General features: G+C 30.8%; 1 protein-coding gene across 2 annotated transcripts; it reads left to right on the forward strand.

Annotated features, from left to right (window-relative positions):
* Positions 1 to 8,228: 8,228 nt before the first annotated feature.
* Positions 8,229 to 9,935, forward strand: LOC120266590 (jacalin-related lectin 3-like). Of its 2 annotated transcripts, none has more exons than XM_039274230.1 (3): positions 8,229 to 8,381; positions 8,484 to 8,714; positions 9,453 to 9,935. In XM_039274230.1, exons 1-3 carry the CDS (start codon positions 8,379 to 8,381, stop codon positions 9,822 to 9,824), a joined length of 606 nt encoding a protein of 201 aa, XP_039130164.1. In that variant the 5' UTR covers positions 8,229 to 8,378; the 3' UTR covers positions 9,825 to 9,935. The 2 variants fall into 2 exon arrangements, with proteins under 2 accessions (XP_039130164.1, XP_039130165.1); XM_039274231.1 differs by having other exon boundaries at positions 8,230 to 8,381; positions 8,500 to 8,714.
* Positions 9,936 to 23,092: the final 13,157 nt, after the last annotated feature.

A 23,092-nucleotide genomic window follows, 5' to 3' on the forward strand; every position in this document is an offset into this window, starting at 1 on the left:
CTCAGTGTCCACCTGAGTAAATGAGGTAATCTCTTGCCTCAATTTAGTGTTCCTACATGGAGGGAAGTACCACTGAGCGAGAAATGCTTCCACAAATTGCTCCCAAGTAGTGATGGAGGCATGAGGAAGTGCTTGAAACCACTACTTGGCTCAACCCTTCCAAGAATCCCCCAATGTGACTGTTGGGGTCATCATTCGGAAACCATGAAACAACACTGTTCAACTATTTGTACAAAATAAGGCTTCAATTCGAAATTAACTAGCAGTCAGACTATATTAGCTTAGGATCCATTCAGTTATCTGACGATCTCCTTGTTCGGCCATTGTAGCATAATGTTCTCCTTGGATGATCTCCTTATTTTTTTATTTTTTTATTTTTTTATTTTTAATTATTATTTTAAATCCAATATTTGATATATATCGGATATCTAAGCATCTTCTCAAAGAAATAAAGATGATTGTATTTTAAATCTTGAATATTTGATTTAAAAGAATATCGAGTATCGGATATCTGTTTTTCATGCTTATCTTTTTTTTCATTTTCCAATTTTTTCATAACTATCCTTATTATTATTATTATTATTATTATTATTATTATTATTATTATTATTATTATTATTATTATTTATAATTCTTTGATTTGTTTTTCTTATATCTACAGTAACATATATTGCCTAAGTGAGAAACTATTGGATTTTAGTTTAGCAAGTGTTGTTGAAATTACATTCAATGGATGGGCAATATGTTAATAATAGTGTATCAACAGCTATCATATTAATTTAAGTCCGGTCAACCTAAGCCTTTTCTTGGGTAATTAAGGCCTTAATATAACTTAAGTGTGGTCTTGTGGGGGCTTTATATGTAGAGACCATTAGTTCATATATATAAATATATATATATATACATATATAGGTGTGTGTATATATATATATGAAGACACATCTTCTACAAATATTAGTACATGATCATTGAATATCAGTCTAACAGCTGTAAAACATTCCTCCTTGTGAAGAGTGGTGATACACAGACTTGTGAACATTGGTCGTGCACAATGCTTAGATCACAGTAGCTTCAACATTGCAATGAATAGTGCAAAAATGGGATGCACATTACTATGAACAGTTGTACAATGCAAAGTGGGATACAAAGTACTTTGATATAAACTGTCACCTCATGATTGTAACAGTAACACAATCAATCACAGCAGTCCAACCTGTTTTCTACTGGCACGCTCTAAAAAATGATAAAAATTCAACATACACCCAACCACTCATTCTTAGTGTAAGTACATGATTTTGGTACTATTTATGTTACTGTTTTTGCACCAATCTGTCTCTATATCTTTCTATTCTACTTTTTTAGACTTTTTTCTTAACTGGGGATGTTATACGAACGTCTTGCGTTGCTGAATTCCATATATATATATATACAAATTTGATTATGGTATTCAAATTTGATTATGCTTTTAAATATATCATATACCATCCTTGTGAGATTTTAAAGATATTACGTACCAATTTGCAAAATCAACTTTGCAACTTTGTACTTTCTTAACAATAAACGATCAAGATATGCTTTTGCTAATTACTTGTCATATTGCTCATAATCCAACAAAAAGCATAAGTTTTTGTGCAATGAAAAGAATTGGAGAGAAAATTGTATATTTCATTCGAGAAGAAATTCGGTACAATAATACGTCTTATAAATGTAATTTATCTATTAAAGATATACCTAAAATAGAATATACACAAAATCACACCAACACAATTTTTTTTCTTAAATAAAAAATTCTTTTCCTTAATAAAATTTTTCTCTAAAAACAATTTTCTCCAACAATCTATACACAGAAATCATGCAAGTATAGTTTACGATTGGGCCGGTTTCAAATGTTCAATTTGTCTATTTATTTATTGTTTTTTAATTGGCAAGAGTGATTTGTGATTCTTTTCTTAAGTTTGAAATAATGCTTTAAATCACTTTCCCGATCATTGAACAAGTGCGTGCACTTGGAGAATTTTTTTCAAAGTTGTTAAGCCATTGATGCCAAGATGCACTCCATTTTATATTTTTTTTTTGGAATAATAGACGACAAGCACCCTTTTTTATATATGAATATAAACAGTACCAAACAGTACTGTAACCCGGATGTACAGTATGAGAATAATATAAAAATCCCGAGTGAACAATACATGAACAGTACGGTGAACAGTGCTGCCGAGGGAGGAATTTGAACCCATGACCTCCCTCAATATTTTGGTGTCATACCATTGGACTATCCAATGGTTAACTACTCCATTTTATATTGAAAGTGGAGAAGGAGAAAGACCTCCAAAACCATGCCTTCTTGGTCAATATGTTCTTGTGCATGTGTGTTTATATAACATTAGAACTCTCTAATTTTCACAGATCAAGCTTTTGCCTTTCCAAAACAATGGTGAGTTTTTTCCTTATTTTTGGTTTTTTATTTCCCTCTTTTTCTTCTCAAAGCTCCATTAATGTTTTTTCTCCCTTTAAATTCTCATGTTCAGAATGATATCAGACTACGTGAAGATGGGGAGAATTATTTAATTGTGAAGTGCAAGGGAAACGAAGAAAAGAATAAGTGAAATATTGAATGGAGTAACGGAATGGGAGGACAGGTGAAACAAAATTTGTCTTTGGTATGGTGACTTGATTTATGGAATTCTAGTCTCATACGAGAGAAATGGGAATAGTTGTCATTCACCCCGGCATTGATTTCGGGGGAAGGGGCCTAAAGTGAGAAAATGGGAGAAGTGTCACTTTTCTGAAGTGAGAGAAGTGATATCACTTCCAGTACTTTTGGTGTTCATTTGTCAAAAGTAAGAATAGAATCAGAGAATTTAGGTGTTGAGCGAAGTTTTATGAGTTTAAAAAAAATTTTAAAAATGAGGGGAATGAGTTTTTATAAATTAGCTCACTTCCCCTCACTTCAATTAAAAAATCATGAAATGGTTTTAGTTCAAAATCTACTTCAAAACAAATGAACAGCAGAAGTAGGGGAAGTCAGGTACTTCCTCTCATTTCTCCCCACTTCCCCTGAAATGAACGCCCCACAAGGCATGGTGGCAGTGAAAGAAACTTTAAATAAGTTAAGTCACCTCTCCTTGTTTCTCATAAGTTGATACTGACTGTTTTAAAATACTTCGTGATGCATAACCTCATTTTAAGTAAATATATTTTTTTCCAATATAATGTATTTTACATGAGAAATGATTTGGCTTATGGTGGGAAAAAGTGATATATTAAGTGCAAATTCACATGAAGATTTTTGACTCCTCAGTCGAACATCATCTTCTTCAGGATATGAGCGTCACTGGAGTGTTTTTGAGCGAATTCACAATAAAAAAAAGAAATAGATTGGAGCATCAAAGGCTTAGTGATCTTGTATTTGTGAATTATAATCTTCATTTGAAGTGCAGGTGATATGTAAATTTTATAAAAAAAACATGGTGCTGAATTTTATTTTTAATGTTCATTTAGTTCTTTTATCTTATATAATTTTCTTTGGTGTAGGCATCAATACAAAAAAAGAAATTATGATATGGTTGATTATGATTGCATTGACAAAACGGACTTTTGGATACCTAAAGAAGAAGAAGAAGAAGAAGCAGAATTAGTAGATGGAGATATGGTTGAAGCAATATATGCAAAAGATTAGGGGTGAGAAAAAAAAACCGGATCCGTTGATCCGATCCAATATCTGATTTTTTAACCCTAATTTTTGTGGTGCCCTATCCGAAAAAATGGGTCGGGTACCCGATCTGAATTTTTTAGATGCAAACTGGATCGGATTTGGGTCGAAAGAAATAAAAAATCGGGTATCTGAATTTGATCCGGTTTTTAATTTTTATAATATTATATATATATATAATAATTTTAAATTTTATATGGTCTAAAAAGTAAAAATGACAAAAAAAAAATCCAAATCCCTCATCTCAACCCTTTAAAATATATATATATATATATATAATATTAATAAATTTAAATTTTATAAGGGCTAAAAAAATATCCAAATGCCTAATAAAATAACTTAAAGAGTTATATACTCATATAGTTATATATATATATATAAATTTAAATTCTACAAGGATTAAAAGAAAAAAGGAAAAAATTTCAAATCCTTGCCTCCCATTCACTGATAGCCATTACCCCATCTCTTCTCTCTAGCCTCCATTCAAATCTTTTCTCTCTAGCAACTAATGATCATTATTGATGAGACAATTGATGCTTCAGAAGTTATTTTTATTTTTTATTATTTATTATTTATTTATTTATTTTGTAATGCCTAATCTTTGATAAAACTCTTTATTACTTTTGTTATGACTTTTGTTGTGTGAAGAATAACATAAGAGTTTAATGCTAACTTGTAAGTTTTTCATATTTTTTTTATGTAATGTTGTTATATAAAACAAATCCATGGAGTTAATAAAACTTAAATTCGGTACCCGATGTTCGGTACCAGGTTTAAATCAAGTAGGATACGGGTCGAGTTTTTGTCAATCTGAAAAACCTGGTACCCGATCCAGTTTTAAAAACCGGATCGGGTGCTCGGTTTTGCTCACCCCCACAAAAGATGCTATTCCAACTTTGGAAGAAAGCCACAATCAAGGTTAATGAATCAATGTTAAGCTTTTAAGTTAATTACATGAAAATTTTGTTTTAACATGATGCAATTTTTTAAAATTATTATCTATTTTTGGATTGTTTTGCCACTAGATGACGTGGATATCAATGAACTCAATGAAGGAAAAGTGGATTTTGAGTTATTTGGTAATGCAAGCTATGATGATGCATTTGATCAACATGAAAATTTGTGGCAAAGAGATGATAATGAGGGTTGACTACAACATCAACCATGATTTGTGAATTTTGCTTAAGAATGAACTTTCTAGTGAATTTTTCTTATTCAATATGTTGTGTGGAGTTTATTTGAATGTGCTAAAAACTTTTGTGTATGAATTGAAACTATGCACCTTTTTAACTTTCTTAGTGGGTTTATTGCATAGTATGATCTAAATGTATCATTTGCTTAAAATTATCTATTTAGTGTATTTTATGGGGTTGATTTCAATGTTTGAAAAACTTTATGAGTTCATTTTATTTAGTATGCACAAGGTTTTAATTTTATGTGTTTGATTTCCCCGTTTGAAAAACTTCATGAGATTTAGTCTTTCATATAAAATTGGTTTAAATGTTGTTAAATGTTGTGTTTTAAATATGGAACCAAGAATTGCTTTGGTTGAGATATTGTGTATTTTATTTTAAAACTAATTCCAAATTTAATGTATTTTTATATTATATTTTTAATTGTTTATATTAAATCCGGTTTGACTGCGGCCGAACCTCCTGGCCCTTGAAGCTTGGCCTTCTCTGGTTCAAAAGTTTGGTCTGGTTCTGACTACCTAGATATCTATAGTTGCAAAATAAAAAAAAAATCAAGTTGGTGAACTCAATCAATTTCATTAAGAAAAGCCTTGAGTTTCAAGAGTCCCATGAAAGTGATAAAAAAAATCCTCGAGAATCATCAACCAATTTGGGCTCTACCTAATCTCCGTATTAGACTTAAGTAATCCCATGGGAAAGACTAATATCACTTAAAATCTTTATTTTAACTGCTTGATGATTAATTTGATCTCTAAAAGTTATATATCTTTTAACTCCTTTTAACCATATACATTGTTTTGCTTTTATATCTTCTTTTAGACTTTTATTGTCTTTTATTGTATATTTAATTGAGTTACTTATTAGATTATCTATTAAGTTTATATCTGTTGAATCTATTAAATTTTTCATGTATAACAGCTTTCAATAGATTTAAACTGTTCTTCTAATGATTTTTTCCATTTATCTAGTCTGATTTTTCTTTGTTGATGTTCTAATGGATATAATTCTTTTCTTGGTATATATTTTATATTCCATATCCAATTTCCTTGATTATCATATTTTACTGTTATGGTTTCTATTAATATTTCTGAGCTTATTTTATAAAATTCTTTCATTGTTATATAATCTTTAACACATATCAGCCAGATTGCTCTTCTTTGTTTTATTTGGTCTGTTACAGATATATTTATATTTCCTAGATATTTTCTTAATGGTTTTAATTGTTCTTCAATTAATTCTGGATCTGTTATATATATTAAATCCATTTTATTCTTGAAGTTCTTATATTTTTTATGCCTTTGTTTATCATTCTTATACTTGTACTTCCATCAATATTTTCATAAAATTCTGCATTACTTGGTCTATTTGATATTGTTTGGATATCTATGGGTTGGATGTTCCATTCACTTCCTTTTAACATTTCTGATTGATAAAATTTTCCTTCTATTCCTTTTAGTCCTTGATTTTCCAAAAATGATTTTGCTTTTTTAGGTGTTAAAATATAGTTGATTCTACAACTGTTTGTCAGTTGTCATGTGAATGTTTTTGTTATTATTAAATTTGTTGCATTTGAAATCATGGTATATCCTTTTGAATTTATTGTTAATTTTATATATTTATAAAACGTTTCTAGTGGGATTAAAATGTCTGGAGTCATATATATGATTTCTGGATGGTCTATATTCATATCTACTTCCATGGATTCTATAGTCATTTTTGTCATATTTTAAATATGTCTTATATCTACTAAGCTTACTAAAATTCTTGTTCCTAATCATTTTCTGTGTAATCTTATTACTCCTAACATTAAGAGACCTAAATGGATTAATGTATAACCTGATGATGCAAGTTTGTTATATGATTATTCTGTTATTAAATCCAATATAATTTGTTTATCATCACTTGTACAGCATATTTCAATTTCATCATAATGTTCATATATTTTTGTTTTTGTTTCAAATATTCTAAATTTATATAATTCTTCTCCTTGGATTAGTTTTATATTCATATTTCTTGCTTTATTTTGTTGTTCTTCAATTATGTATGTTACTTCTTTTCTTTTATGGTGTTTATTAATATGATTAGTATATTTTAAATGATTTAAGATTGAAAATCTTCTAATATTATCTATAGTTTTTACTATGGTTTTTCTCCTGAATTTTCTTGATTTTCTCTAGACATATTTTGTTTTTATTTTATCAAATTTTTGTGTTAAGTTTATTTTCCAATTTTTTTAATTGTTCTTTTTCTTCTTCTGATCCATTTTCTATAATTCTTATTTGTTCTGTTAAATATTCTTCTACTTCATTAAGCCATATATATGTTTGATATTTTATAATATTAAGAAATTTGAATAACCTAAAATGAAAAATATTTATAAAGAAATAAAAATAATAACTAAAGTATTAACGGTATTAAAAATTGCAGAGAAATAATAGAAGAAATGATATTAACAGAATCATAAATTGATGCAAAAATAGATTTAATTATTAAAAAAATAAATAATCTAGAAACACAGTTATTAAAATTAGAAACTATCTTATCCAATCTAGATTATGTAAAAAATAGCATAAAAAAAAAAGAAAATCATAAAATTGAACAGATAACCTATGCAACCAAGTGAAAAATATTCAATTAGGAACAAATCAAAAAATAAGAAAACCAATAACACCATTTAAAATCTGGACTAAAGAAGAATTATTAAAACCATCAGAATATAGGTTAAAATTCCCAAAAAATAAACATCTACTTGAAACAACAGAATATTATAAAATTGAATTAAAAAAAAAAGATATTATCTTTTAGAAGAATTAAATCAATATAATTTAAAAAATAAAATAAAATATTAAATATATATATGGCTTAATGAAGTAAAAGAATATTTAACAGAAAAAATAAGAATTATAGAAAATGAATCAGAAGAAAAAAAATAACAATTAAAAAATTGGAAAATAAACTTAACACAAAAATTTGATAAAATAAAAATAAAAATTTAATCTAACATTAACATAAATTAAACTTAAATTTTGATTCGGATTCAAATTTACATCTCAAAACGCTTAATAACATAATACTTGATCATGCAAATATAAATTATCATATTGGACCGGTTTCCTAAAAGAAAATTGCAAATAATTTATTTAGAATCACAGTGGAATTTGGCAAGCACTGCTTTGTAATCCATTCCTTAAGGTTGAAGCAAACACTTAAATCACAAAGTTCCATCATTAAGTAAGTGGGCATCAATTGGATTACTTTTCCTCAAAGCTGTCAGTTCTTTTGATGTCTAAAGGCATTGGAATATATATTTAAGATGGGCTCCATTGTGGAAGACTGGAAGACCCCAAGCACCAAGACTGCTTAATTTGTCAGCTTTTGTTTTGTGTTTTTGTGTGTATATATTTAACACAAAAAGAACCAGGTTGTTCATATCTCAAGCCTTTGCTCTTCTACCAAAAATAAATAAATAAATAATGGTGAGTTATTACTTGTTCAGAGTTTTTTTAATTGATTTTTTTCTTTCTCTTTCTAGAGTTCAATTAATATTATTTTTTTTTTAATCAAATTCTCATGATCAGAGTGGCCTGAGAATAGGTGAAGATGGGGAGATTTATGTCATTGCAAAGTGCAAAGGGAACATGCAAAGGCCATATTATGTAAAAGAATGGAGTGATGGCGCTGGAGGACAGGTGAAACAAATATGTATTTGGCATGGTGACTTAATTTATGGTATTCTAGTATCATATGAGAGAAATGGTAAATTTTGCCTTTCATCAAGACATGGTGGCACTGAAGGAGACTTTGAGCAGGTTAACTACTGTCTGACTCTCTTTCTCTATTTAAATCAATTGTTGTGTGCTTAAAATTATTATAGTAAAATATAATTCATATATATATATATATATGTGTATGACTTAGACTTTGATCCTAAACTTTTTAGGTTAAATCAGTTTCTGGTAATATTTTTGGGTTTTATCTAAAAAATATGTCATAGCACATCTTAACTTTTTTTAAGAAATATAATTATTTAAATAACTATATTTAATAATTTAGTTTGGAAACTATTAATTTAATAAATATAATGCTTACTATATTTAAAAAATATTTTATTAATGCTAATTAATCAATTTTTTGTGTGTTTGATGAGGTTTTTTCTTTCAGCCTGATATTTGGAAAGGGAAAAAATTCTTTGAACTTAACATTTTTATTCCTCACTCAAACAAAGTGGCCAGTCGTTTAATACAAAAAATTAATATATTAATCTCAAACTCACCAAAATCAAATTATGTGTATATATATCCATCCTCTTCAAAGCATTTTTATTCACTAGTCTTCCTATCTGGTTAAAAATTAATTTTAAAATTTTATTTATTAAATATATTTATTAGTAATTACCCTTTTTATATGAGCATACAAGCTAACCAAAAGAAGCTATATTAATGTCTTTTAAATCCATTTCATCCTATTTTAATGATCAAAGTTGAATGTTCACATGAAGTTAATTTAATGAAATGAGAATATTTATATTTAACAAGTTATATTTGTAGATACTTTTGGATGAGCCGATCACTTGTGTGAGTGGGTATTATGGATCATGGTGCTTGGAACCTGACATTTTTGAAAGTGAAGAGGAAGCACCGTATAACTATACTACAGTGATCAGATCACTTAAATTTGAAACTGGTCGAGCCACATATGGACCATTTGGGCATGAAACCGGCTTGCCGTTTAGATTCAAGATGGACACCGGGTGCGCCGGATTCCATGGCCGGTCATCTTCCGACGACGATCATGGTTTCCTTCAAGCTATTGGTGTCTATGTTAGAAGTTTTGCCTCCAAACCAAATTCTGATGGTTGTTCTCCATCAATTTCATCGGCTCCTTCAGTGTTTGATCCAAATGAAAATGATGAACAATGATTTATGTTCTTGTTGTTTATGTGTGTTTGTATTTGTCATTATGAAACAAGTGATTAAATGTATTATGTAACAAGTGATCTTTTTATAAGAATTATGGGCGTTTATATTTTATTTTTCTGGCTATTAAAAATTATTTTTAATAAATTTTTTAATTATTTTATTTAATTACAGTAATTACTTATATCTCTCAGTTTTTTTGTAAGTGTGGATAAGATAAAGGACTCAATCTTTAATTTTTGAGTTGAGAGAGATTGAGACAGCTATTTACATCTCTTACACTAATATTTACTAATATTTTTGCTTATTTCTATTGATGTTCGAAACTGTACTGTTATGTTGGATAAAATTATCAAAATAATCCATGCTTCGTTAACTTCCTTAGTAAATAAATCTCTAATTCCCGTCTTTCTAGTGAATGAAATGTAAACATATTTAATGTTATATTTTTTTAATGAACTATTTTAATTAGAGTAAATTCTTATATTTTGACTTTTGAAAATTTAAACTCACTTTAAAAATATTGAACCCAATTTATTAAATCCAGTCATTATAAATAAGGCACAAGAGTTAGAGCTAGCTCCATGATTGACATCATTTGACACATGTAAAAGATGGCGTGGCAAACTTGATAATGTGGCAAGATGACATGGTATGGAGAAGTGGCAATGAGATGAAGTGGCACAAAATGAAGACAAGCTATTATTGGAATCTATTTTTGGCAAGGAACATCAAGGTGAAAAGATCTCACTTAAGGAATAAGCAAAAGACATGTTGACACAGCGGGGATAGGGTTGAAGACTTGTTTAGTCTGAGAATGCCCAAGTTGACAACAAAGTAACAAACCTAAATCCTGTTTAGTCTAAGAATACCCAGGGATTTAGAGAAAAGAACAAACTAAATGTTATTTCATTCAAAAAACTGCCCTTTCATATCCCAAAGGCTTACAATTAAATAGACCAACAAGAAAACCCTAAAAAATAAAAAAAAGAAAATAAATTGAAAATTCCCAATTGAAATTATAGAAATAAAAATCATAACTAAACAAGGCGAATGCCAAAAACGGCGCCTCAATCAAAGATTCATAGCCTAAGTTATGGCTAGACGAAATCTTTCCATAAACAGTAAAATTGTGTTTCTTGACCTTATTTCCATCTAATGGGACCCTCTGATTACCAAAATTAGCCGTTCAGGGAAATTATCCTAATGCCCCTGCCTAGGTCATGTCCCACTTGTCCATGTAGGCACATGCTAGTTCATCAATCCGGCCCGCATCACATGTGGAGAATACCTACACAACTATCTTTGAAAAGGAGATCTATTTGAAGACTGACAGACCCTTGAGGTGTGTGTGAATTATAAAAATATATAAACATGTGTGTATGCAAACAATATTACAGTTAGTTCGTGAATACCGCAAGTGTACAGATCGTCAAGTAATACCTCGTGGGTGAGTACAAGGGTCGTATTTCCCCAGGAATGGCGAGAGGCTCCTATTACTTCATTTTCACTTAATCAATAGGCTACACGTTTACATTTTTTTTTTAATCTATTTCTACAACTTATCATACAATATAATTGGAGAATCATTAAGCACAATTGGAAGAAGTTGATAGCTTGTATGATAGTTATCTTGATTATTACTTATGGTAGGTGTTGGGTGTGACAATCGTGTTCTAGAATTGGATCGGGGGAATTCAAAGGCTTACTAGTCCCAATCTCTTGGCAACTAGATATAAATCACTAAAAACTTAAGGTGGAATCTCTTCCTATACAGCCTCATATATTTGCCTCAAGTACGAGAACTCCTCTAGAAGGGACAAATCAAACCCTAAGCATAAGTGGCAATCAATCCCTAATCCAAAAATCTAGCAATAAACCTCTTAGAGCATGTATAGATCTAACAGAGCATGGGTCTCCTAGTGTGGGGCATATCTTCCTCATACATATTGACAAGAATATCATTCAAGCAAACATGCAATGATTCACAAAAGACTGTAAAGATTTACTAAATTATCAATCAAGAGTCATAAACAATAATAGAGGGACCTAGACATACAATTCTTTTTGAATTAGGTTCTTATGGATTATAAAATAATCAATAAAAGCAAGGAAGAACCATAAGACCAAAGAATAAGTAAGTGTTTAAAAATTTCTAAATTAACTCCCTCCAATTGGTCTGCCAAGGTTAAGGGGAGAGGATCCCAAAATTGACAAGATGATGCCAAATACCTTCGCACGCCCTTCTCTAACGATGATCGTTGGATTATCCTTGAGAAACTCACCGAAATCTGCTAGAATATGGAAGAAATTCATCTCTAGCAGCTCAAATCTCCAGAACTCCGGCCGCCTTACCTTATTCGTCAAAAGAATCTCCTTGAATTTCCAGAAACCCAGAGTATTTATAGGATCGAGTCAACCACAGCCTGACCACGGGCGTTATGATGATGCCCGTGGTGAATAAGTTATTACTTGGGCTCCAAGTCACATGCTGACACCGCTTTCTTGGCGTTGTATAGCTAGATCACGGGCTTGATGGGTTTTCATAACGGGCGTTGTAAGGCTATTGTGGCTCACGTGTTGCTTCAAGTGGTTCTATGCTGCCACAACTTGATAACGACAGTGATGAGATTGGACAATGGTCGTGATGAGATGTTACCAAGGCTGTTGTGAACCGTGGTGAAGCTCTGATTCAGCAACTTGACCTATTTGCTTCAAAACACCCCTAAATTCGCTTATTTATTTACTAAAACAGAAATAAAGGCTGAGGTGAATAAAAGAGTGAAATTTTGTACTAATTAGGTGATAAACATGTTAGAATCCATGCTGAATATAGTGTAAATGATACGGAAAATATGAACTATTTAGCACTTATCAAATACCAAGTTTGCATGGAGCTTAGTTTGGTGTGAAGCTATTTAAAGACACAAACTAAGAAAGGCAACACCAAGCTATAAAGATTTTCAATACCATAATTATCAATTAAACTTGAAAAAAAGATTCAAAGCTAATTATGGGTAGAGCATCTTGAAGACACAAGGATATTTATATCAAAGCTATTTGGAGACTCCAGCTATTCAAGGACCAGTCTAAAGAAGGGCACAAGTTATCTTTAGCAAGTGCATATATTTTGAGATGATTAAAGCCCAAGCTTGGATGAATGAAGATCATGCTTGGAAGATATTGAAGAGCTAAACTTGGATGATAGGAGATCAAGTTTAGTAACAAGATATTGAAGACCAAATTTGGATGAATGAAGATCAAATTTGAAGATTGCGAAGACCAAACTTGGATGATTGAAGATCAATTTATCTTTGGCAAGTGTATACATTTGCGACCCTTAGGAGAGGGACCTGTTGATATGATGTGAGGAGGTAAGCTAGTTGCTGACAAAGAGAGCTCGGGAGGAGTTGGCTGCATCGACTTAGACTGCCACAGTTGGAAGGACTGGGGGCGTTGCAACGTCTCGTTGCAACAAAAGCTAGAACTAAGTCAGGATTAGTGGGTGGGTCGCGTTACAAGCTCAGTTACAACAAGAGTTGCAATATCTAACTTTGCAAAGCGTCTAAGTTAGGAAGTCGCGGAGATTCTAAAAGGGAAAGCTCTATATTTGAGACGTAGAGACGTCTATATAAGAGACCCCTACTCTGAGATTTAGGATGTGCCATCGAAGAGAGTCCCTTGGGTATGGGTGAGTGAGAGTGGGGTGATAGGGACGCAAGTGTGCATGCCGATCGCATAACAATAGTGTGCGTAAAGTAGAGTGTCGGCCCACAAGGAAGAAAATGAATACTAGTAATAGCTATAATTCTGAAAAATAGCCTAAGTTATCGAATGATGTGTGTGTGTGAATAAAAGGTAATAAAATAAAGAAAAATATAAAAGAAAACAGGAGGAAAGTCAGGAAAAAAAAACGATGTCTGGTCATAGCATCTCTCTAGGGTTATAAGGTATGGACAAAAGTTGTCTAGATTTGCTATCCTATTTGAACCGAGAGGTTTATAGAATTATACTAAACACAGATTTCTCAGGTGAAGAGTAACTGAATTTATACAGATATTCACACAATTGCATTAATACTCTATTAAACCTCATTCTAAGCTAATGACAATCTCTTAAGTAGATAATCTCCCCCATAGAGAGAGATTACCCACTACAAGAAACTAATGAATTAGAAACAAAAATTTAGCAACGGGATTGTTTTATTGCTACTTAGCAACCACTTAGTAACAGATTACTCTTCCATTTCAGTTTTACAAATGGAATTTACAACCGTTTCAAAATTTGAAATGTAAATGGCATTGGTTGCTAATCCATTTCTATTATAGAAACGGACTAAAGCTCTGTTTGTAAGGTACCAATGGATTTGTAATCCGTTTGTATAATAGTAAGGGTTTACAAATCGGTTTCTAATATTAGCAATAGAATGAGATTCCGTTTGTAAATTACAAACGGAACCAAACTTCCATTGCTATATTTATATTTTATTAAAAAAGATTCATTTAACATGATTTGGACAAATGATAAATAACTTTTATGTATATTTATAGTATTTGTTAAAAAATATATTATAGAGATACTTATTTATAAGATTAGGATTTAATAAATATTACATCAATAGGTTTAAAGTTTGATTATATTATTTTGAAGAACATTTTTGTTTGGCAAATCAATTTAAGTGGGATTTGTCTGCAATGTTACAAACGGATCCAAGGATCTATTTGTATATTACAAACGGATCCTTGTATCCATTTGTAATTATATAAATAGATCTCTGGATCAGTTTGTAACATATTAGGAATTCGATTATATTTTATTTGGATGAAATTATTTTTTGGAATAAATTTTGGTAATTACAAATTTTCTTAAATATATTCATGAGATATTAATTTATAATTATAAATATTAAATTTAAATATATAAATGTATACAATATATTAATTCATTTTTATAGAATGAATTTCGAAAACAAAATTTGTAAAATTACAAATTTTATTTTAAAAAATAAAATATATATATATATTTAAAAATAAAAATTACAAATGGATAATAGAATCCATTGGTAAAGTTACCAAAGGATATAGGGATCCATTTATAAAAGGTATAAACAGATCCAAGATCCGTTTGAAATTACGAATAGATCCGATTCCATTTGTAACATTGCAAACGGATCCCTATATCCATTTGGAATATTACAAACAGATCCAAGATCCGTTTGGAATTTACAAACGGACTCGGTTCCGTTTGTTATATACAAACAGATCCTTGTAACTGTTTGTAATTTTAGAAACGAACTTCTGGATCTGTATGTAACATATTGGGAATTTAATTATATTTTATTTGGATGAAATTATTTTTTGGAATAAATTTTGGCAATTACAAATTTTCTTAAATATACTCATAAAATATTAATTTATAATTATTAATAATAAATTTAAAATATTTAAAATTTATACTATATATAAATTCTTTCTGATAGAATGCATTTCGAAAACAAAATATGTAAAATTACACATTTATTTTAAACATTTTTTTTTTAAACTCAATTCTAATTTATTTTTTAAAATTAAAAAAAAGTACTTAGAAAATTCATTAAAGAACTTTAGTCGTGTATGCTATAAGTATGCTTTTGTAAATTTATCTTTTTATATTAAAATTATTTGGTAAATTTTCAAATGACTTACATATATAAATAAGTATATATATGTAAGTCATTTAAAAATAAATTTGAAAAATATAAAATTATTAAATATATTATTCATTTTTTGATCAAATGAATTTATGAAATTAAAATGTATATATTATAAACTATATATAATAATATTAAATTGCAATTTCACAAACGAATCTTGGATCTATTTGTGAAATTTCACAATCGGAGTAAATATCCGTTTGTATAACACAAACAGAGCTAGGATCCGTTTGTGTTCACGCGGATCAGGATCTATTAATCAAATAGATCCGGATTTGTTAACATGTATCTTTTAAATTTAAACTTTAAAGAAAAAATCGTTTGGTTACATTGCCTCTCTTCTATCTATCTCTCACTGTGAACCCTAGCAACATCTTCTCTGTCGCTATTGACGGAATTGAGCCCTTCAACGAGAACTCCGGTGGTATATTGCCCTTCGACGAGAACTCTAGAGTTAGAGAGAAGCTAACGGAGGTGAACAAGGCATGGCTGCTTTTTTGATTATTTTCTTGAATAACCAAAGTGAGTCGAATAAAGAGTTATTTTGCATGATTTATGGGTTGTGATATTGAGATGAATCAGTCAATTAATGAAAAATTTTGATGGGAACTTTGATGCCAAAATCATGATTTGTTATGGCATAAAAGATTGTGTTTTTTACCCTAGTTTTTGGGTGGTATATCGAATCCATGTGCCATGTTTGAGTTATTGTTTTGCAGAAAGCTTGTTCTACACCGGTTTGCCCATTGGATGTTGAGGAAATGAAAGTAGGGGATTTTTCATGCTTGCTGTGTAACTATATATTTATGTTTGCTTGTTCTTTAACGATTTGCCCATTGAATGAGATTGAACTTATGATAACTTGTTTTGGAGTTTTGGATGAGTGAATATGGATTAAAAAATTGAGATGAAACTGACTACATGGTAGTTTCATCTCAAGTATTTTGTTAATCAAGTTTTCGCGATAAGATTTCATTATTTTCGAGTTTGGATTGTTGTAAATACGGATTCATCAAAATATGTAAATTAAGAGGGGAAGAGACTTTACAGTCTTCTTTTCTTATTATGATTAATGGTTTTTACAGAGGAAGTTGATTTTCAATTATGCCCAGAAATACTTTTGATTCATCTCTAGGTCTTGAGCGCAAGCAAGCTTTCCTGTTTAGGAGCACTGATTCATCTCCAGTGAACCACTAATGCAAGATATATAATAGCTCTTATTTCTTACTCTCTTCCATAATTATGTGTTAAAGGTAGCTTTGAACTGTTGATAATAAAAATATAATTGTGCAAAAGTGGTTGTTGATATTTTTAATAATTAGCTATCTATCTTAATTAGTATTCACAATACAAAGTTTTCCTTGCATATATATATATATATATATATATATAAATTAAGTGATTGTGATCCATTTGTGGTGGTTTTATATGTTTGTTGCATTCCATTATAACTTTTATTGTACTGCTATAAGAAAGAATCCAGGAATAGTAACTAGTGTCATGTTTGTTCCACTAAGAGAAAAAAATAATTCTTACCTTGTATCATGTTGATATTTTAATATATGTATATATATTCATTACACTATGTATATATACATATAAAAATAAATACTTTCCATCAACATTGTGGCCTGAGCATGGGCTGATGTCGATGGTGTCGGGCATGTTAACGCAATCAGAAGCACAACCACTGATGCTCGTGCCATCATAGTCGTACAAGTAGGCGAGCATGCTATATCTGATGGCAGTGAATATATTTTTGGTTTGAGAGACAGTGTAGGGCAGTTGATCATCATCAAGGGTATTGCTCACCCAACTATATATCTTACAATCGATCCCATTGCTAATGCCAAAATCACATTCAACGAAAGCTGCAACAAGGAGGTTAATGATAACCACATCATCTATGATATTGAAAATGTTGATGTCGCTAGAGCCAATGAATGGCTTTAGTGGGATGGATTGTAGGTGTTGTTGCATATGATGTCCAAACCGAAGAGGCTACAGCCGGAGATGCCGAAGGGGTAGGGGATGGTGACGTTGCCACACTTGTCAGGCAAGCTTCCATTCGATCAAGGATGGACAAGGAGAACAACTAAACATGTCAAGCAAACAAAGAGACATATCTCAAATTTCTTCTTCCATTATCGTTTCTATTGCTAGAAAGTATTTATTTCTATGTGTATATATATAGTGGAATGAATATATATATATATATATATACACACATATTACTTGACATATATTAAAATATCAGTAACTAATGTCATGTTTTCTGACTAAGATCAAACTTCTGTTTCCATTAAAACTTTTACTGATTTAATGCTTGCATTTACTTGACATATATATATTCTCTTATGTTTGACTTCTAAGCTGCCAACTTTGTTTCAAACCATAAAAGTGCATGTATTAAAATATTAGTAAGCAAGTCATTTCAAAACGAGCATGTATTTTTTTTAATCATAAAACAATGATTACTTTTATTAATATTTCATGCTAATTTTATGAATTCATACATAAAAGTATTTTTTTTTTTCCTTTCGCATTGTATTGCATCACCTCAATTAGTTGAATTCTCTTTACTACCATTTGACGTGTTTGGTTAGTCTTATTCAGAATATTGGCAATTTGGCATAAAATCAAGTGAAGCACTTTGCAAAAGTAAGTACTATGTATTTTTTATTTAAATGAATTTATAAAGAAAAATAGATTTTTATGTACTCTGATATCTAGGATCACATGAACATGATATTTCATGCCACTAGATATACAACAATGTTCACTGATTGTATCCTTTTATAACACAGTGCTTATTAAAATTAATTCAGAAAGGAGTTTGATGTATGTTAGGCTTAAAGGTGGCTTTCTAAACCCTGATTGTTTTACGAGGTATCAATGACTTTATTGAGTTTGCAAAGATGAACCCAAAATATAAGGATGGAATTAAAATCAAGTGTCCGTGTAATCATCGCAAATGTCAAAATCATGCCTTTTGAGATGAAAATACAGTTAGGTATCATTTAATGAAGTATGGATTCGTAAGGTACTACTACCATTGGATTCACTATGGAGAACCTAATGAGCCATATATCGATGCTCATGATGAATAGGGTGTAACCACTAAAGTGGTTACAAGTGTTGGACCATCATCATATAATATATACATATAAACAAATGATCACAGATGCTAGAGGGCTTGATTTCTCACCTACTTATATGGAGGAACCTCGAAATGGGGTAGCTCACAAATTGTTTGATATGTTAAGAGCAGTTAACCAAGAGGTATGTTCAGGTTGTGAAAATCGCTCACATGCAATAATCAGCTGTTCCAAGAATGTTAAATATGAAGGAAAAATATCATTTATCTGAAAAGTGTTTCAATGACTTTTGTCAATTTTGAAAGAAAATTTACCGTTTAATAATGCAATACCAAGTAACTTTTACAGAACAAAGAAAATAGTTCAAGGCTTGGGTCTACCAGTTGAGAAAATTCATTGTTGTCTTAATGGATGCATGATATACTGGGGATGAGATAATAAACTAATGAGTTACTAAATTTGTGAGCATCCTAAGTATAAGCTTTGACAAGGTAGCTCATTCAAAAACAAATATTCCACACAAGAAATGTATTATTTTTCTTTAACGGCAAGGCTACAAAGATTATGAGCATCAAATGCAACAACATAAGAAATGAGATGGCATGCAGAGCATGAGCTTGAAGAAGGGGTGATGCACCATTGTTCTGATTGCCCTGCATGGAAGCATTTTAATAACACCCACCCTTCATTTGCAGCAGAAAGTCGAAATGTGAGATTGGGTTGTGCAATGATGGATTCCAACCTTTTGGGCAGTTAGGTTAACAGTATTTCTCTTGGCCAGTGATTGTCACTCCTTATAATTTGCCCCCTTCGATGTGTATGAAAAAGGAGTATATGTTCCTAATGGCGATAGTTCTTGGCCCAAGAAATCCAAAAGATATGTTGGATGTGTATTTGTAGCCTCTCCTTACAAAATTGTGGCAATTGTAGGAAATTAGAGCTGAAACATATAATGCATCAAGAAAGAATAAATTTCAAATGCGTGTTGCGCTTATGTGGATAATAAGTTATTTTTTAGCATTTTCGAGGTTGTCCGGATGGAGCACTATAGGTAGAAGAGCTTGTCCCTATTGTAAGGATGATTCAGATGCATTTACTTTAACAGGGGGGAGCAATCATGATTTTATAATGACTACAAATTCTTACCTCGTAATCATCCATTTAGAAAGAACAAAATTGTTTTTCAAAAAAATAGAATGGTCACAAAAATGGATCATGTTAACCAAACTAGTGAAGAAATCCTTAAAGAAATACAAGATCTAAAGCTAAAAAAGGTCATGGACACCAGTGCATATGAGACCAATAGCAGCATTGGTAAGACTACTGGCTGGAGAAAATGTAGCATTTTTGGGATTTATCCTATTGGTGAACAAATCTAATCTGTCACAATCTTGATGTTATGTATGTTGAGAAAAATGTGTTTGAGAACATATTTAATACTGTGATGAATGTCAAAGGGAAGACAAAAGATAATGCTAAATTAAGAGAAGATTTGAAAGAATTCTATTGTCGGCCTAAGTTACAAAGAATTGATGCTACTGGAAAATATCCTTAAATATGTTATACTTTGGATAAATAGTCAAAAATTGTGCTTTGAGAATGGATTCAAAATCTTAGATTCCCATATGGATATGCATCAAACATGTGTAGATGTATTGACATGCGAAAACTAAAGCTTTTTGGTATGAAGAGCCATGATTGTCATGTCTTTATGCAAAGGTAACTTCCAATAGCATTCAGGGAACTGCTTCCATTAGGTGTTTGGCGGGCATTAACAAAATTGAGTAATATTTTCAAGGAGCTCACTTCGACTGTAATCCGAGAAGAGGATATGCTAAGGCTTAATGAAGAAATTCCTTTAATCCTCTGTAAGCTTGAGCGTATATTTCGTCCAAGTTTTTTTTATTCAATGGAACATCTTCCGGTGTACTTGGCTTTTGGAGCATGGATTGTTGGTCCGGTACAATATTGGTGGATGTATCTATTTGAAAGGTGAGACATATAATTCATTGGTGTAAACTCTTAAAATAAATAATGTTTATTACTTCACACATATAAATGGGACTTTGTAGGTATCTCAGAAAATTAAAGAAGAATGTCAGGAATAAAGCAAAAGTAGAAGGCTCTATATGTAATGCCTACTTAGCCGAGGAAGTTTCATTATTCTGTCCACATTATTCTAACCACATGTGAAGGCAAGGCTTCAAAATGTGCCACGTAATGTAGACATTGAAGAAGATATAATAGAATACCCTGTAAATTTATCAATTTTCATAGGTCCCAGAAGAACATTAGGAAAATCAAGAACCAATGTCTTTCCGAAGAAGAATATTCGGCGGCACGAATATACATTTGATTAAATAGTCTAGAAATGCAACCATTCATAAAGTATGTCAATTAATTTTCAAATTCAAGGCTTAGTTTGCTTTTGACTTTATACTAACTTTTTTTTTTGTGGTTTTAATATGTGAAGTATCTATGTCTATGAGTTACGCTCAATGATTCGGTAGATTGAAGATAGACACGTTGATGAGAAATAGGAACAGGAATTTGAAATATGGTTCTACAATTTTGCACATGATCCTTCTAAAAATATTTCCAATCAGTTCTTAAAGGACTTGTTAAAAGGACCGCTAAGAAGCTATAAATGTTACAATGGATGCATAGTGAATGGTTATTAATTTCATACAACAAGTCACAATTCAAATAGCACAATAATGAATAGTGGTATATCCATGAAGGTACAAACTATACTATATATAAAAATGACTACTACGGCCAATCAAGGGAGGTTCTATGCTTAGGGTACCTAGTATTACCAATCAAGTGAACCATTTTTGTTTAAATTTGATTGGTTTGATCCAACACCAAATGCAGGAACAAAATTTCATTTGCAAAATAAACTTGTGGACGTCAACCATAGGTGATTCTTCAAGAAATATGAACCCTTTGTTCTTGCCATTCAAGCAACACAAGTTAATTATATAACGTACCCTAACTTAAAGCATGACAAAGGTGATTGGTGGGTAGTATTCAAAGTAAAAGCTAGATCCATTGTAGAGCTTCCTAAACAAGTTCATGGGACAACACTAGTATCATGTGAAGCACCTTTCTAACAAGATGAAATGGAAGCCCCTTCAGGACACATCAATATTTTTGATGTAGAACAGTCTCTAAAAAATAGATGATGAAGAAGTAGAGAGTGAAGAGAGCCTCTACTTGAATCAGAAAGTAATGATGAAGAGGATGAAAATGATGAATTTGTAGAAATTGAAAGCGATAGTCAATGATTTAAGGTAAATCTATAAATGAAAGTTCTACGTGTAACAACAATCAAATTAAATAATAATAATAATAGCATATACTTTGTACTTGTATTATATTTTTATATATTCTGATTTGGCAGTGATTGTTCAAGCACTATTAAAGGGGATCGTAGAGGAGGTTCTACTTGTAGAGGCTTGCTTGATTAGTTTAGACATATTGGTTCACCTGCAGATCAAGAGACTCCCACTATGCATGATGATTGTTTGATGGTTTAGCTTCCATGTCACGATGGACTCTGGCACATGTTATTTCTACACCTGCTGCATTATCCCATCCATTATCTTCACCTGTTGGTGATCCATTTGGTGTGTCATCATCATCTTCTATTTCTACTCCTTGTGCTTGTGGAGGTGCTACTCATGATGACATTTTTCTTATTGCTCCTGCTAGTGGAAATTCAACATCATCAATGGATGGCATGGCCCATGCTACAAATTTAGGGAGAAAGCACATATAAGTGGTGAATGGAAGGTAAGTTTAAATTTTTTATTAGTTTTCAGTGTAATTGTTTAATGCAAGTAATTTATTTTCTTTATTATTGTTGACTTTTATATTTGGTTGTTATCATCTTTGTTTATTTATAGTTTGCATCCTTATGATGTTTGTGCTCAAGGGATAACATCTATCTTTAAGGAAAGAATGGACGAGAATGCACACTGTTAGAATAATGTTTCTAAAGAGACGAAAGACTTCTACTGAAATGAATTTCAGGTTCGTAAATAACCACTAGTTAAAATGGAAAATCAAGTTATGTATTTGTTGTTTGTTGTGGCATGTAAAAATTTTGTTTCTTTTGCTTTCATTAAATGTGAAATTATATGTATTATTTTCTTTATTTCTTTATCAGAGAAGTCGACTGATTAATCTCCAACTCTCTTGTCTTAATCAATTAGTGATAAGATTATCAAATGCATTTTTAGGTAAAAACCTTCATTTAGAGACTAGGGCAAAGGCAGTTTTTATTTGAAAAAAATTCTGAACATTTTGCTTTCATTTAGGTTTAAACTACTTTTCTCATCCATTTCAATTAATCTAGAGGTCAAACATTGATTAACTATCTATCAAGTAATTAGTTAACTAATTAATTTCTTTATATACAAATAGATTAAAGGAGATGCAGAATGAAGCTAATGTAAAGGATAACAAGCATGAAA

Source organism: Dioscorea cayenensis, chromosome 8, assembly GCF_009730915.1.
Source record: "Dioscorea cayenensis subsp. rotundata cultivar TDr96_F1 chromosome 8, TDr96_F1_v2_PseudoChromosome.rev07_lg8_w22 25.fasta, whole genome shotgun sequence".
Lineage (NCBI taxonomy): Eukaryota > Viridiplantae > Streptophyta > Magnoliopsida > Dioscoreales > Dioscoreaceae > Dioscorea > Dioscorea cayenensis.